Genomic DNA, 18,120 nt, shown 5'->3' with positions numbered 1-18,120 from the left:
GCGGGAATTGAAGTATCGATATCCTTAACTGTAAATCGATAATGGTTCTGAAGTTGCCGTGCCAAACTGTCAAACTTTCACAATGATCAAATTGTCAAAACATGCTTTAAGAGCCGGTGCAAAAATTGCAAAAATGTCGGAACTTAATGAAACGAAGTCCCCTTTAACATATAAAGTTCTGCACAAATGTGAAGTCTCCAATGCTAGAGTAGGATTAATGAGTTTATTGCATCATGATGTTGATACACCAGTATTTATGCCGGTTGGAACTCAGGTTAACCTATTAATAAAACGTGTTTGTTTATATACCTACATGAAAATTTAAAATAATTATTATATATAGGGAACTCTCAAAGGATTGTTGCCAGATCAACTTGTAAATTTAAATTGTCAAATATTACTGGGAAATACATATCATTTAGGAATGAGGCCTGTAAGTATTACATATATTATTCTTAAAATTAAAATCGTTATTTGCATTTGGAAAACAAGTATTAATATAAAAAATATGTAGATATTTAATATTCATGTAATACTAATGATTTTCAGATTCTATGTAATAAGTTAAATTAATTACCTGCTTGCAATGTGATCTTTTCATCGACTTATTTTGCCTCTGACTTTATTCGTTCATTTAAAAATGATAATATAAATGTTGTTGTAACTACTTCTATGCTTCAAGATAATATACGGCAGCTTTTTTTAATGTATTATTATAAATCATAAGCACTGTTCTAACAATGACTAACACCAAAAAACAAAAAGTGGAGCGATAAAGTACTGTATATTGCTTGTAAAAATTTTTGTTATAATATAAATTGAAACAAGTTGTGTATGGCATTGTGCTGGACACTTCTCTCAATTATTACTAAATTAATGTTTTTTAGATCATTCAAATTGGATGCTCCGTTCTCTTAAAATCTCGATTTCTATTTTCTGCATTTTTTGCTCTTTATCTCCATAACTGCTGAGCCTGCCTTTGCCAAAAACTAATCAGCACATCTCCCTATCAATAGGAATCGAATGTTTTTTGAACCATTCAAATCGGTTGATCCGTGCGCCCGAAAACGTGAACGAAAAAATGCAGACACACAAAACACACGCTAACAAATAAATCATAAATGATGTATAGGAGTTACTCGATTTGGCAACTGAAAAAAGTAATAAAATTAAATTCAGTATCCCAATTTATAAGTTTTTTTTTTATAGAAAAATAAAGTTTTTGTAAATTTGTATCACAGTTATTCGATTTCATAAAAAATTAATATTGACAATTTTGTTATGACATATTGAAGACAATATTATATGTCTTCCTCGTCATCTGTATGCGAGGATTTGTCATTTTGATTTGCTGTTAAGTTTTTTTAGTAATTATGTTGACAAAGAAAAATAAATTAAAAATAATTAAAATTCATTAAAAATAAATCTTATGGTCACATTTGAATTGTATTAGATGTAGTTTAGACCTTTTTAACTTCATTAAGTATTTTAAGCCAATTTGCTGGAAATTCTATCGTGGTAACTTTTCTGTTAATGATGGATAGTTCTTAAGGTTTTGTTGAAAAACAATCTTGGCATTGTATCTCAATACATCAAAACAATCTTTGATGAAAAAATATTTTGATTTTGGTGACATGTGACTCAATATTGTGAATGATGGCAAAATATGAATCATTGACAAATAACTGTGTCCACTTACCAAAATTTTCATTTAAATTAACTCGATTTTTATTTCTGTGCTTTTTTTAATATGTAATATTTTCAAAGTTTGTGGAGTAAGCATTGCGTTCTTTATCAAACAACATGAATTTTCATGGGAATCACGAGATCCTACAGTCTCTGGCCAAACAAACATTTGGTTCATATTATTACGAAATTTTTATCATCCGTGATTCATGGTAGCCGAAACATTTACATTACATAATGGAGTTAATCAACATAACTTCTGAAATAAATGACTTATTAACACAAAAAGTTTTGATTATATCAAGCACTAACATCTAAGTTTTTTTAAAGAGTGGAGTCAGTCAGTGTATGCATGGCTCATATATTGCTAATAATTATATGGATATAGTAAAACTTTAAGAATTATCATAATATGTTTACCCTCATATTATTTTAAGGGCCCCGAAACACTGAGTAAAGCTGGTGGTTTGCATAAATTTATGGGCTGGGATAGAGCAATTCTCACAGACTCTGGTGGCTTCCAAATGGTATCATTATTGCAATTAGCTGAGATTAATGAGAAGGGTGTGAAGTTTCAATCGCCATTTGACGGATCTGAATGTATGCTTACTCCAGAGCATTCCATTTTTATACAAAATGCTATAGGTAAATTTGTGAAAACTATCATTATATTTTTTTCCTGGAAGCTGAAGTTAACTAAAAATGCATTGCAGGTGCAGATATAATAATGCAGTTAGATGACGTTGTTAAGACAACTGTAACAGGTCCAAGAGTAGAAGAAGCCATGTATCGTACTACAAGATGGCTTGATCGTTGCATTCAGGCTCACGCTAGAAATGATGAGCAAAGTATTTTTCCAATTGTTCAAGGTGGATTAGATACAGGTAAATATATTTTGATGATAATTATTAAAAGAATATTATACTATAAGAATAAAAACTATACCAATGAGATATTTAAACATGTTACATACAAAATATACAAATAAAAGTCACTAGGTATTCCCAATTTAATAACTGTTTGAACTCGTACATATGACTTTTTGTTAGTGCGCTCTGCTTGGACTATTATTTGATTCACATATTTGTTTATTCAGAATTTGTATGGTGTCAAACTTTTTTTTAAATAAGCAGTGATAGATGAATAGAAAATTAGAAATAATTTAAAAATATATGGTAAAAATATTTTTTATAAAATAGCTTTTATAAGGTCTTGATTCAAATAAAGTACAACAATTTATTACAATTATAATAATGACTTGATAAAAAAAAATTTAAACACCACATGAAAAATAATGGATTCCAAAAATAATAAATATTGCCGGGACAAACAAAATTAAAATTAAAATTAAAATTTAGCATTATTCTTATCACTGCTATTATCAATAAATACACAATATATAAATCTGCATTTTAATTTATTTCAATTTAATTTCATTTTTGTAAAAACTTTTTTGGTATTAAAAATTTTTTTAGAAGTCTAAAATATGAGTTAAAATACACTGATCTTTACCCAGTCGCGTTCGTTATAAAACAGATTTTGAATAATATTGGAAAGCAAAAGCGGCATTATAAATTGTGAGGTTGAGTATTATTTTGAATTATTCTACTATTATTCTATTATATATTTTTAAGTACACACATTATTGTTCTCAAGAATGTTTGAGAAAATAGTTTATTCTTAGACCAATATAAAACGTACGGTTAGAAGTTTTACTATTTCCATCCATATTATTAGTCCAAAGAAACGTTTTATTTAATTTTTATTTGTTAGAGTCCTGTTCTTACATCTGCAAGAAATTTTGATAGCGCAGGATAAAGATTTGTTTGCTTCACCAATGAGTTCAAATACTTTATCAGTGACAAAGGGTGTATAAAAATGTTCTACTGTTTTAAATTTTGATATTCATCATATTTTGCGCTCGTAAAGGTCGAAGTCTTTGGTCGAAACTATTTATTGTGTAAGTACAGATATAAAATTTGTTTTTAGATCTCAGAGAAAAGAGCGCAACTCAACTAGTTGAACGAAATACAAGAGGAATTGCAATAGGAGGTTTGAGGTAATTTTAAACAAGAATCATAATTTTTATAATGATTGACCATGACAATGTTTTTAGTGGTGGAGAAAGTAAAAATGACTTTTGGAAAGTTGTATTGAAAAGCATTAATCACTTACCTGACGATAAACCTAGGTATCTAATGGGTGTTGGCTTTGCAGCCGATATAGTTGTTTGTGTTGCCTTAGGAGTTGACATGTTCGATTGTGTTTTTCCAACTCGAACAGCTGTATGTATATTTCTCTCAAGATATTTGTTTGATAATAAAAATTATAGCTAAACATATATATCTACAATCCTTTGCAGAGATTTGGATGCGCATTAATTCGCGCAGGTCAATTGAACTTGAAACAGAAAAAATTTTCCAAAGATTTTGAACCCATAGATAAGAGTTGTGTGTGTTCGACTTGTAAGAACTACACCCGAGCGTACCTTCATAATATTGTTACTGTGGAGACTGTTGCTTGCCATTTGTTAACAATTCACAATGTTGCTTTTCAGGTAAAACTTTTAAACATTAGTTTCTGCAATTTTTTTTTTGCTAATTTTCTTATTTTTCATTTTTTTTATGTTTAATTAACTTTTTGCTTTTTAGCTGCAGTTAATGAGAGATATTAGAGAAAGTATTAAAAAAAATGAGTTTACAAAATTTGTTCAAGATTTTATGAAAGAGCATTTTCATGATAGAGAATATCCAGAGTGGATAGTTGACTCTTTGAAGGCTGTTAATATTAATTTGTAACAACCAAAAGTAAAATGAAGATTTGTACTAGTAAGGTAGAGCATTCCTATTTCTTATGACCTGTAATTTATACAATTAGTATTTTTATAACCAATGACTTGCACGTGATATATTTATTAAGAATTGTACTTAAACTGTAATATATACAAATAAATGAAAGTAAACCATAACTTTTAATTGAAACTACATAAATTCATCGGAATCATTGCCGTCAGTTGTCATATTCTCAGGTCGCATTAGAGTACTGTAACTTCTTAATTCTTCTTCTTCTTTTTTACGTTTTTGTTCAAGCCTTTCTCTTTCTTTTTGTTCTCTTAGCAATTTTTTCTTGTCTTCTCTTTCTTCTCTATCTCTTTGTTCCCGTTCAGCACGAAAATCTTAAATTAAAATATATTTAACAGTTTTATTTAATAGATATGATCACTTTTGTTTATTGTGTTTGAATTGTTTGCACTCGTACATTTGTTTTTTTGTTAGTGTGCTGCGCTCTGACTATTATTTGATATACATTTCTGACTACTAGGATTTTTTTTTATCGCATCTCTCTTAAATGCGATGGTATTGCTTTCAAATATAGTTATTGTGATAGCAAAATAAAAAATTGAAAAAATCTAGTTAAAACCTAATTAAATATAATAATATAATTAAAACTAAACTAAGTCTTTTTTATAAAATATCAAGTATTAGCAAGCGCCTAAGCGGTGTCCACGAAAGAGAGAAGTACTGACTATCAAACTGAGTTTCAAAACTTTCGGAATAGGGTAAGAAACTGTTTGTTTGGAGCATAGCTCTGTACAGATCTAAGATATTGACTCTAAGAAAGGCCAACAGAAACTAGCTGGGTAGTTTTGATATGTGGTTCTGGGGAGGAATGGAAAAGATAAAATGAACAGACAAGAACAGAAGCCAAGAAGAGTGGGCAAGGAAATAACTCTATTGAGAACTATCATGAGAAGGAATGTAAAAAATGGGTTGCACCCATTCTGTATAGTAGAAGAATCGAAAGGAATAGGAAGAAAAGAAATGCAAGATAAAAAAATACAGAGAACTTAATACAGACCAAATCATTAAATCAGGAAGCATGGAAAAGGTCCAAGTTTTTCAGAAAAGGTTCATAAAAGTCTATAAAACGTGAATATTGGTAATGGTAATAATAAACAAGGGAGGAAAAGGAAATCTTTCATCGTGGCGGTACACATATATATATATATATATATATATATATATATATATATATATATATAAATAAATGTATGTATGGGTATTCAATAGTCGTGATTGTTGGTAAACCGTTAATAAAAATTCTATAAACTTTAATAATCATTTATTCCTCTCACGTGAATATCTCAAAATTTTAAATATGGTTTTGAACTAAACTTTCATGAACCGTGAAATTTTAATTCAAGTATATTTTGTTTTCCTGGATACTTGATATATACACAATTTTTAGGAAAACGAATATATTACATGTTAAGTTATAAGTTAATAAATTGTTTTTTGTTATGTGCAATATCCTCCACAAACTTCACCAGATCTGGTAAAATTTATCTCAAATATTTAGTGTTTATGAATAATTAAATTTATTATATTTAATTATATAAAAAAATAAACTAATAAACTCAAAAGTAAACAATTTCAAAAGAATGAATTCAGTATGCTGCCAGTACAGCGCATTCGGTCCAAAAGGATTATAATCAATAAGTCAGAATATTGTAGTAGCATTCAGAAAGGGCCTACATTCTTAACTTAACTTAAGATAATTAATTATGACAATACCTGGATGCCCTTCTCGTTTTGTTTTATCAAGCCTATTTACAACAGCATTATTACGCTTCGCTACTTTCATTTTTCTGACTTCTTTCTCTCTATGGAAGGCTACTTGTCCCACTTCCATGGCATCAGTCTTCTTCAAATTTGCCCATGGCGTATATACAATGTCAATATCATTCATTTTATTTCCCATGATGCTATTTGCTTTAACAAGCTGACAAGCATCTTCAAGTACAGATGTTGGTATATCATCTATTGTTTGTCCCTAGTTAAAATTCACATTTAAAATGCAAATGGTATAAATAATTGCATTCAAATTTCTAAAGTGCACTACTTACAGGTTTTAGTCTTAAATACACATGAGCTGAAGAAACTTTATCAACATGAAACCACACATCCTCAGGCCAACCCCATTTAATTAAGTCCTCATCTATAAAATATAGAACAATTAATATATAGAATAATTCAATAGATAACCTCAAGACTTACTTTCATATTTATCAAATCCCATGAAAAGTGTTACTGGTGGTTGAACAACATTAGACTCAAAATAGTATACCATATTAATTTTTTTTTAAAAATACTATAATTTTGAAAAGATTGATCGAATATTAAAAAATATTGTAAAATTTTGTATTTATGTGAATGAAGAGTGTGCACAAAGACGGTACTGTCAGAAGTTACACATGGTTTTTGACATTGACAGATGACAGATGACGTCGATAGTGCCGCCATTGCGGCCGCAATTTGTACTGCGCAACTAATCAAAAGAATCCTCCATCTGTGTTTCCAATTAGACAGACATATGTCAATTTCAAAATGTGTGCGAATGTGCATCACGAGATTTGGGCTGGAATGTATAAATTTAAATCATAATTTATTTGTGTCGGTGGTATTAGTTTAAACTATTACAAAAATCGAAATAATCAGTTGATCGTAGTTTAGCACTGTGAGCAAAAAGATTATGATATACGAAAAACACTTTATACTTGTTTCTTCTAAGTTAGAAGATACAGTGTGAAAATCCACAGCCCTGGCACCGAGGGAATTTGGGGCCGATCTAAGGCCCAATAATTATCATGAAACAGGTATATAGTAATCTTTTTAAATATTTAAAGGTTATAATTAGTTTCCTGATAACCTTGCATCATAATGTCCCTTCATTATAATAATATCATATGCATAATTCCATTTTTTTTCTGAAGTGTCTGAATGAAAAAATGAAATTTGTATTTGTAAACTGGATCTAATATTATTTTTATTATATTTTCCTTTTTACTATTTCCGATATAAAGTATAGACATTTCTTTCTGTTTCTGATTGAACTTGAAATGTGTGCTGTTTAATTTGGAAATGCCACAGTGATACGATAAAAAAATAAATAATTATAATGCGCCATCAATCATCACATAATTCATCATGCATTGCTGAGCACATACATGTAAGGCCAAGTGTGGGCACGGTGTTGTGACTCATGTTTTTGTAGGGAAACCCCTCATGAACACTGGCTACTATATATCCTTCATATAGGGTGGTGGGTGTTTCTAAACAACATTATATTAATATTGAACGTTGTTCTGGCCTTATGTTTGAATAAATTGCAATATAATTTCGTTATACGTAAAATAACGCTTATAATAAATGATATATTTTTAAAATAACATGCTTAACACTTTTTTAAAACGGTTACACATTATCCGAATTGGTATATTGAATATTTCAATCTTTCACTTTGAATTAGTCTATTATCTTAAGTTAATATTTAAAACTTCGTTGGAGACTAAAAATGTTCGTTTAAGGGGCACAACTAGTGTGAAATTTTCAAGTAACCGAATTTTCAATTTTTCCATATTTTGATAGGTTATACCTTTAAAAATAACATACCAAAATTTTAAATCGATATCTTAAATAGTTTTTGAGTTACAGCTATTTAAAGTGTATATATATAGTATATAGTATAACGATCATTTAATCTTTAAACGCGTTTTTCTCGAAACAGCATTTTCCGAATTTGCTGCAGCGATTACTCAAAAACAAATGATCCGATCACTATCAAATTTTTTTTGCATATTCTATATATAGTTCTCCGTAAAATGAACTATCGATTTTTTGATCGGATCAAAAATCGAATTATGGCAGTCCAAAAACGACCAAAATTTTGGGTAAAATTCGACTTTTTTTTAAAAAAACGCCATCATTTTGTCAATTTTTGATTTTTTTCTTTATCGTAGTTCATTTTACAGACAATATTATCTAGTTTAACGAAAAAAATTGGTTAATTTTTTTAAAATTACATCCACGTAGAAGGCCGGAATCACTGCAACAGTGAAGGGCTTTTTTTTGTCGCGCCGTTGGAGATCGACGATAACTTAAAAAATATTTAATTTTTTTCTTCAAAAATTTTACTATGTATTCTTAAAATATGTATAAATATATTTCTAAAATTTTGAAATGATTGATAAAGTAGTTTTTTTAATATAAATTCCCAAAAATCACCTTTTTTTATGCGGTTACACTAGTTGTGCCCCTTAATCCTGGAAGTTATAAATTTATCTTATGCAGATACATAAAATTAATAAAACTCGATAACGAAACCAGTACCTGAATTTATTGTATGAGTTATACATACTACGATAAATTGCTGTTCTATATAAGTCATGACGTTCTTTCTGGCAAAATGTTACTTACAATTACATTCTTAATTGTAATTAGTTAAATTTCTCTATTTAAAACAAATTCATTAAAACTTTGGCGCTCGGCGGTACACGAATCAATTTATTAACTAAGACGCTATATTTCTACGCTCGTACCTCGAAGCAATGTTTCCCATATGAATACATTGCAATGCCATTAATTCGTTTCACTAATCTGGCTTTTGTTAAGTATTTTTGAATAGTAAAAATAAATTTGCTATAATTATGTTTTTTTCTATCCATTCATGATATTGCGGAAATGTGTTAGACATGTTTCGTTGAACAACTTTATGTGGTACTGTTGCAACTTTTTTGGGGTGATTTTATTCACAAAATTTTAGAATTCAGTAAGCTGCTTATAAGTTATTGTAAGGCCCTTAGCTGGAGTTATGCCCTTTATCGAGCACTTCTGGTTAAACAAGTACATATCTATCATGTGTATCGAGTCCTCATATTTTTCAATAAATTAACGCTTTAAATCAAGGTTATATAAGTAAATATAATCTATAAATGTACAAAAGCGCGAACTCTACATATATAAAATTACAATAACTATTCATTAAAATTTCCAACGTTTAAATAATCCTCATATATTCACGTTGGTAAATCGTTACTACAGAATTAACTGACTATAAATTAATTTACTATCATAAAACTGCCAAATTATTTCTATAGTAGGAATAATTCCTTAATTCAACTATAAAACTTTTCATATTGTCATTAACATTTTGCTAGAAAACTCTTATTCGCTCAAAGCTCGTATCTCGAATTTTGCTCGTATGTGGAAGTAACAAATCGCTTTTTGCGGCTCGTTTCTCGAAACACTTTTATGTCAGGTCACTCATAAGCCAGGCTACGACTGTATTTTGAAAAATAGTTTTTTTTTCAAAATAACTATCTGAAGCGTGGAATGCCGGCTTAAAAATTTGTTTTGAAACATTACTCTCATTACATGCATATACGCCCCTTTTTGCCTTTTTTCGGCAATCTGATTTATTAAATCATTTATATCTGATTATTGAAGTTTCTAGAGGTTGCGCTTCTACAGATAATTTGGGAAGTTTTCATTAATTGTTGCTTATGCACGTTGGATAACCCATGTAGGGTTTCCAATACCGGGATTCCGAGATTCGGTCGAGTTTTGCCCGTTACTTATATAAAAACACCGGTATTTTGGTGTTATCGGTATTTTGTTAAAAATTGAGCTTACGCATTATGTTTTACATATACCAAGCCATATATACCACATCGACAAGCGGCGGTATCGGCAATATAAAGCGATTGTTTATATTTACATTTGATATCCAATGAATAACTCTCGTTTATAAAAATGATTGAGTCCACATGCATCGGTCATATCTAATTCGTTATCAATGGTTTTTAAACATAATATATAACCTGGTACAATTCTTGATATTAATTATACACCCTACCTAGGAGTCGATCATATTAATTATTATATTATTAATCAAAATCCATTTATAAAAGGCACGACAACGACTCTCTAACAAAAATATATAAAGCGTGTAACAAAAAAATTAAAAAATAGTTTAGATTGTTTAATTTTACAAATGGAATTTGCAGCCGTTGTATCTTGTGGTGTATGGATTATCTGCACTTGTTAACTTCCCGTAGGGCAAGTTATAGTAATCGCAAAAAAATCGAAAATGAAAATTTTTATATATCTATACGTTTCAATGGTTTCTGAATATTTTGGCACACCTTAGAAAAAATGGATGTATGTGTGTGTGTGTGTGCGTGCGTGTGTGTGTGCGGATACAAATTTTCGTCGACGATTTCGGGAACACCGATCAACCGGTTTGAATAATTTAAAAAACATTCAATTCGTATTGATAAGGAGACGTGCTGATTAGTTTTTGGCAGAGATCTAGCCGTCCCGAAGATACAGGGCAAAAAGTGACGAAGACGGTAACTCAGTTTTTAAAAGAACGGAGCGTCCGATTTTAAAATTCAAAGAATTGATCAAATTTTCATGAAGGCAGGTCTAGCGGTTTCGGAGATATAATAAAAAAATAATAATAATATGTCATTTGGCGGTCAAAAATGATCATTAGACATATGCACATCAAATTATCAGATATTTTATAGAGATTTTAACAATAAGTATAAATTTTATTTACTTCCGGAATTGAACTTTTTTTCAAAGCAATCGCACCGCGTCGCCGTCTAACGTGTTAACAAATGATGTTACGGAACCCATAGAAATGTAAACAAAATTGATACACATTTGTCAAAAACTAATCAGGACATCTCCTTATCAATATCAATCGAATGTTTTTTGAATTGTTCAAATCGGTTGATCCGTGTTCCCGAAATCGTCGACAAAAATTTGTATCCGTCACATACATCCATTTTTTCTAAGGTCTCAAGGCAAAATACCAATACCAACTAGTTTTTTTCTAAAATAAAAGTAGCGCAAAATAAGATGTACGAATCTACGTGATGGCTATAGCCTTTGTGATCTCTGTATACAGAGATCCAAAAGATGAAAAATGTGAATCTGCTTATAATGTCGAATCAAGTGTTTATGAACAGCCTAAATTGTTAATGACAATTCACATTAATAAAGCTATAACTAGTAATTTTTCTATTGCGGTATTCTATTTTTCAAATATCGAATACTCGTATTCAGATTGTAGTTCGATATTACGGTAATTAATTTTTCAAATATTGAATACCGGTATTCAGATTGTAGCTCGGTATTAAGGTAATTTTTTCAAATATCGAATACCGGTATTCAGATCTTATTTCGGTATTGGAGCCTTAACCCCATGCATGGCCCGCGGGGGAGTAATGACGTCCCTGATGACTATTCTTTTTATCAAGCAGTTAAAACTATACGTTCACACGTTCATATACATTAAAATTCTATATTAACTTCCACGATTAGTTTAAAGTAAAATGTTGCTTTACCTAAAACCTACGTTAATTAATCTCGTAACTAAATCGGTTGGAATAATTGAATTTCTTTTTTGCGGGACTTTGCACTTGGATTCGGAGAAATAAGAGTGACAGTACGTGCAACATGCATTTATTGGCTTCTCATGAGACGTGCATTCGAAAATAGCATTAGTTATTAGTGCAGAACAAAACCTCGGCATATGCATATCGGCTCTTACGCGTGCATAAATCTATTTAAATATCAATCATTACGATCACAATGTTTGTAAATTTCTCACACGTAACTGTACAAATAAATAAGTTGTTTGCCTGGGATAAAAATTAATTAGTTTTTAATAACTTGCAGTGAGAACAATTGTGTATAGATTTGAATTAAAGCATTAAACAGTAAAAATACACGTGTAATCACGTGTAATACATTAAACTATAATTGTAAGGTTTTATAATGTTTGCATTCTTTTTACGTGGCACTTTTAATCATTTTATTATCGATACGATGTCGTTCGTATGCAATTACAATATACTCGTATGTATTAGGTTAAATATAGTTTTTGGACAATATTTCTAAGGCTATTAGAAAAAAAATCAAAAATATCCACGAAATACATACGATTTTACAATACAATGTACAATTAGTATGCATGTTGATAGTCATATTAAATGTTTTTTTAAAAAATATCGTTATTTTATATGCAAAATAGATAATAAGCATTTGCCGCTATTAAGTAATTTGGGTTTTTGTCTTATTATTTCTTTATTCTCATAATATATATATTGAAATATATAATTATAGTGTAATCTTATATATTAGTATTAATAAAATTAATATATAATTATAGTGTATATTTTAAAATCATGAATGAATGATTTGCAATGTCGAAACTTTTATCATAGATAAAAAATAAAAAATACATAATAATCCTCGATTTCAACATCAGTGTACAAATATAACTAACGAATTTGAAAATAAAAAAATATGGTCTAATTATATGTTATATTTACAGGACCCCTGTATTTTAATAAAACCTCTTTTTTAATAAAACCATATAGGCAGAAACTTCAGTAAAACTATAGCTATCATGATCTATAAATGATTAAATAAACCAGTTCGCTAAAAAATAGTAAATATATTTAATTTAAAAAAGTGCATATATTTAAAAAAAGATTAAAAGTAGATTAAGTACGCTAATGATATATAGATGATATATTCGGCGTGAACCTTTGTGACAAAAAATGTTAAGAACAAATTGTTCTCATTCATAATAAAGCATATTTTCCAATTAGTTATTCATATAATGTATTAATTTACGCTGATGATGAAATGAACCACACAACAGTCTCGAAACGTTGTAACTTAGAAAAGAAAACTTTATGAAATAAAATTCGTGCGAAAATAGATTGTTGTGTGTTGTTATTTACACTTTTTTACATGAATGACTTTTTTACATTAATTTTTTGTGCCAATCATAAATTATAGCACAATTGTGCATAAAAAACCTTTAATGTTGAAGAAAAAATGAAAATATTTTAAGAATGTAAGAATGTACGAATAATTAATAATGAAATAACCAATATAAAACATTTGAGTGGCAATGTCTACATTGATAGTGATATTGTAAATGAAAAAATTGCTAGAAATCATAAATATAATTCTTGAATATGTCAAATGATCTGGATTATGTGATTGAAGGTATATTGAAAATACATTTTAATAAATAATAAATTATTTATAATAAAAGTGATTATATTACTCATAAAAATAAGATTCAGTCATTATGCTCCACGTTCAAAAAACACGTATTTTCTAGGTGTACCTGTTATCGGATTGCCATTGCCCCCCGAACCTGAATATGGCACAAGCCCTCCAACCACATCAGGTACCGGTGTCACCGTCTTTTCGCAGTCGGTGACAATGACTGCCACCAAATGGACACCAGACTACATGAGAGGTGGACCCGTCAATCCTGATACTATTATCTTAGTTCCAAACAAAGCGACAGTTTGGATATTACTCTTCGCAGCAATTATTGTTCTGTTGTTAAGTGTTGCTGCGCTGGCCTATTTTTGCTGGGTATTACCTAAAAGGTGATTTCTACTAAAATTTTTATGTAAAACATTTAGCTTCAAACATTATATAAAATACTTAATATCTTCAGATCTTTCGAAATTCATCTAAATCGTTTTTTTTTTTCAAAAATAGACCTGCGTTTTAATTAATAAATTAATTTTGGGAACTACTCTATTATTTCTTTTATCTTCGTAATATGAAATGTGTATAAATTTATACTTTAAAATTTAGTCAAAACAGATCAAAAATCCAGGTTAGGGACGATAGTTTCAAACCCATCTAAATTTTTCAACATTTGTTTCTGTAAAATTTTTAAATGTTATTAGTGAACACTAATCATGTCATTAGTGATCTTGATTTTGTATACTAACTGTGTGACCCTAGATCATTTACTCTTTAAGTAGATGATGTTTATTTTTGTACAATTAATTTAGGCATCAAAATATTTATTTGAATCTTTTAGACGTAAACATGAGGGCTTTCACTGGTCTCGCCCTACACCTAATTTAATGGATGATACTTCACAAGAACCTGATTTATCACAGAGGGGAAGTAAAAATAGCGAAGGACTCACAGGAACCGATAACCCACAATTTAGTCCTGATTTAACTAAACAGTTATTTGTAGATTATGCGGAGCCAATTACATTAATTGAACGTCCGATGTATGCTTCTAGTGGAGGTATTTATTAACTTGCATTTTCTAAACTTTTGAGTTGTATTGAACTATATATATATAATGGATTCTACATTAATGTTTGATCCACTATGATGAAGATTGATATTACTTCATTGTTCTTAATCTGATGATGGTTTACTTTTTAACACGCATTCTTATAGGTTAAATGCTTATATTTTACGAATAAATTTGCTCCAAGAGCTTTGGCTAATAAATTAATGCACAGAAAGCGTCGTAAAGAATAATTCCGGGTTTCAGTAACTTTTGATCTTTTGATTCAGAAGTCGAATGATACTCGTTTTATTCCGTTCACTTTGTTTCGCATCAGAAATCGAATGACTCGCGGTAAAATTTCTATGTAATTAAAAATTAATTAATAATAAAATGAGTTATATCATTTTACAGCTTTAAATGAAATTGGGAGTACTGAATATGCCGAAGTTGATATGGATCTCAGAACTAGATCTTTGCCAAGTTGGAGTCGAACAAAACAGAGGCCTCAATCTGCTATTGATGATATTGAAGAGTTATATGCAAAAGTAAATATATAAAAACATATTTCCAATTGTAATATAATGTCATATAAAATATGGTCTGAAAAAATGGCTAAATATTTCTTGGTATTATCATTTGTGATATAACTCGGAAAATGCATGATAGTACAGAAGTACAATTTATTCTTTTATATACAAGTTTTATATTACTCACTCCCTCATGTAATATTATAATATTTATTATTAAATATATTACAATAATGTTACAAAAGTGGGTGATGTAAGTTTACAAATAAACTTATAAAGAAATTTATTAAGGCTATGCACACAAGTGTGTATTCATTAAATATTTGTATTGTTATTCAAATTATATTTATATTTTGATAAGTATTCTAGAATAGTGAGATAATTTAGTTTCATTATGTTATAGGTAAATTTCAGTAAAAAGAAAAGAAATAGAATGTGTAATGATGAAGCAGCAGTAATAGCAATGAGCAAGTCCAGGTCACAATGCTTGCAAAGTGGAATTGTAAATTCCATACCTGGTCAAATCAATGATCAAGATGCTGTTGTAGTATATAATGAACGAACTGCTTTGTGATAAGGATAATTTAAAAATTGAATACATGCAGGCACATACACAGAAATGGATTTCTATCATTCAGTAGAAGAGCATTAACGAATTTATAATCTAATACTAAACATCAAACTTTTAAGGTAAGGGGGTATTCTAGTGTATAGGCATAAATTTTAGGTCATTTTTAAATCATTGTTAAAAAGAGGCAATCAACCTTTTTCACTATCATTTTTTCTATGATTTATTTATCATTGTTACAAGAGTACAGGAAAAAGTAAAAACAAAAAAAGGTACTAATTTTAAAAATTGTTAGTTGTTGAAGTGAAGGGTCTCAAAAAATTGACGTGTGATCATGCCTACGATTGCAGCCCCCCTAGTGGTCCGAAAAAAAAATTATTGATCTGCAAAATGATGTTGCAATGGAATATACTAGGGTTAGGTAAGAGAAAATATTTTTGACTATGTTATTTTTCATACCAATTTTTGAGTTTCACGAATTTTTTAAATAGTAAAAATTCAAATTTGAGGATGAGGCTAGTATATGTCAGATAAAAAAAGATTCTCTGAAAATTTCAAGTAAATTGGTTCAATAGAACTCTAAAAATTGTGGCCATTGTATTGAAAAGTAAAAAAAACGAAAAGGATTATCATGGTCAAACAGCTGTATCTCCGGAAATAATTAAATTTTTTTTTTTGTACACATATTTTTAAATATTGACCGAAAATATGAAACGAAAGAAAAATCAATTATTTTAATTTGTACACTAGAGAATACGCTCTTGAGCTTAAAACATGTTAAATTTTTATTAATGGAATGCTGGAAACTGAGGTCGTCTATATAATGATCTGTTGTAAGGATAAGTTGTCTGATTTTGCTTATTGTCACAGTTTGTTAATTAATATATTTATATACATATGGTATAATACAAAATCTAAATATAGACTGATGATGAGACAAACCATAGTCTTGAAATGGTTATCTGATAATATTAGCGCTAAACAGTGTATTTTGTTCAGGGTATATTTGTTGAAAAAAACCTTAGCACTTCGGGCTGTTTATGTATATGACAAGTCAGCAATTTCGCATCATCACCAACAGTTGTTGGCTCGTCATATTTCGTTCAGGAATGTAAAGGGTTGTCGGACTGGGTTTGACAAATGAGTTGCGGTCCACGTGTAATATGTCGAACACGTCCGACAATGGAGTTGCGGTGCACATCTTATATGCCAGACTGGGTCCGACAACAGAGTAGAAGTAGTTACTAGAATTCACCTTTATATATCCTTATAATTGCTACTAATATATATATTATATTGTATTTTTAAAAGTGCCATGAATGATCCCAGTGGACAATACAGACTTTTTGCAATGTTGTAAATTTGTGCGATTAAAATCTTTGAACAGCATTAGCTTTGTTAGTAAATTTGGAAATTGAGTACATTTTATGTCTAATGTGAAACAATTGTCACTTTATAGATGAATGCACTAGATTTTATAAGTTTGTTTTGAAAATATTCATTATTTTGCATCATTGGAAACGCGCTGTATTCAAAGATAAAATGTTCAAAATATGTATATATATTAAGATGCTTATGATAAAATTAGTATGATCATAGCACTATATAAATTGCATGACTTGTGGTGCAGTGTTTTTGAAATGTGATTGAATAGAAGAGCATTGAATGAGTCCTTAAGCTAGGAGATTGTTTGAAAAGTTGATCGTAATATTTTTTCTTTAATATGCATTAAACATTGTCAATCTAATTTCAGAAATTGTGAGTTTTACCTAGTTCTATCATGACTAACAAAATAAAAAATTAATCGATATTTAGAGCAACATAATTAAATTATTATATCTTTAATTTGTTATCGAAACTGTTATTAAATATTATGCTTGTTACTATTTACATATCTGATGATATGAATATATCAATATTATGTAATATATTATTTGAAGTTATACATCAAATGAATATTTAAAATTTTTAAAAATTTGTATTGAACCTTATTTTTTGGTTGTTAATTTAATTATAATTTGGTGAATATATAACATTATTCACTTTCTTTATATAAACTACAGACATGTGGTACTCTGTGTACTATCTGAAGTTTCTGAGAAATAAAATTTTATATACATATATAGATTATATATATATATATATATATATATATATATATATATATAGCATGCAGTAAATTCGTTCAATTAAAAAGTAATACTGAAATTGTACATTTTGGCACTTGAACGATTTCAATCACGCTTTTAGCACTAGTCATCCGATTATTTTATACAAAGAAAATAAATTAGTCATACAAGATTGGTTAAATCCTCTTTTATTTGCCTAAATTTTTCCTTGGTGTTAACAAACTTAATTCATCATATAATTTTTTTTTTTTTGCATTTCAATAAAAAATAAGTATTTTATATATTGT

The 18,120-nt window shown here is 29.0% G+C and overlaps 3 protein-coding genes across 4 annotated transcripts; 2 read left to right on the top strand and 1 right to left on the bottom strand.

Moving 5' to 3' along the window:
* Positions 1-99: 99 nt before the first annotated feature.
* On the top strand, positions 100-4,586 carry LOC113376544 (queuine tRNA-ribosyltransferase catalytic subunit-like). Its single transcript, XM_026616499.1, has 8 exons — positions 100-274; positions 344-433; positions 2,124-2,331; positions 2,400-2,570; positions 3,676-3,745; positions 3,803-3,971; positions 4,049-4,243; positions 4,338-4,586. Exons 1-8 carry the CDS (start codon positions 134-136, stop codon positions 4,482-4,484), a joined length of 1,191 nt encoding a protein of 396 aa, XP_026472284.1. The 5' UTR covers positions 100-133; the 3' UTR covers positions 4,485-4,586.
* LOC113376545 (coiled-coil domain-containing protein 25-like) lies at positions 4,583-6,919 on the bottom strand. Its single transcript, XM_026616500.1, has 4 exons — positions 6,744-6,919; positions 6,593-6,684; positions 6,261-6,519; positions 4,583-4,861 (listed from the first exon to the last, which is right to left on the bottom strand). The coding sequence occupies exons 1-4, from the start codon at positions 6,814-6,816 to the stop codon at positions 4,668-4,670; spliced, it is 618 nt and encodes a 205-aa protein (XP_026472285.1). The 5' UTR covers positions 6,817-6,919; the 3' UTR covers positions 4,583-4,667.
* A 143-nt stretch (positions 6,920-7,062) lies between these two features.
* LOC113376852 lies at positions 7,063-17,557 on the top strand. Of its 2 annotated transcripts, XR_003367068.1 has the most exons (6): positions 7,063-7,342; positions 13,678-13,954; positions 14,401-14,618; positions 15,021-15,154; positions 15,540-15,826; positions 16,000-17,557. XR_003367068.1 is itself a non-coding variant. In XM_026616924.1 (5 exons), the coding sequence occupies exons 2-5, from the start codon at positions 13,782-13,784 to the stop codon at positions 15,708-15,710; spliced, it is 696 nt and encodes a 231-aa protein (XP_026472709.1). In that variant the 5' UTR covers positions 7,063-7,342; positions 13,678-13,781; the 3' UTR covers positions 15,711-17,557. The 2 variants fall into 2 exon arrangements, 1 of the variants encoding a protein (XP_026472709.1); XM_026616924.1 differs by having other exon boundaries at positions 15,540-17,557.
* The last annotated feature ends 563 nt before the right edge of the window (positions 17,558-18,120 follow it).

The sequence above is a fragment of the Ctenocephalides felis genome, unplaced genomic scaffold, assembly GCF_003426905.1.
Source record: "Ctenocephalides felis isolate EL2017-DRISC unplaced genomic scaffold, ASM342690v1 CF-g0.4_SCAFFOLD_01886, whole genome shotgun sequence".
Classification (NCBI taxonomy): Eukaryota; Metazoa; Arthropoda; class Insecta; order Siphonaptera; family Pulicidae; genus Ctenocephalides; species Ctenocephalides felis.
This window is presented reverse-complemented; position numbering and strand designations above follow the sequence as displayed.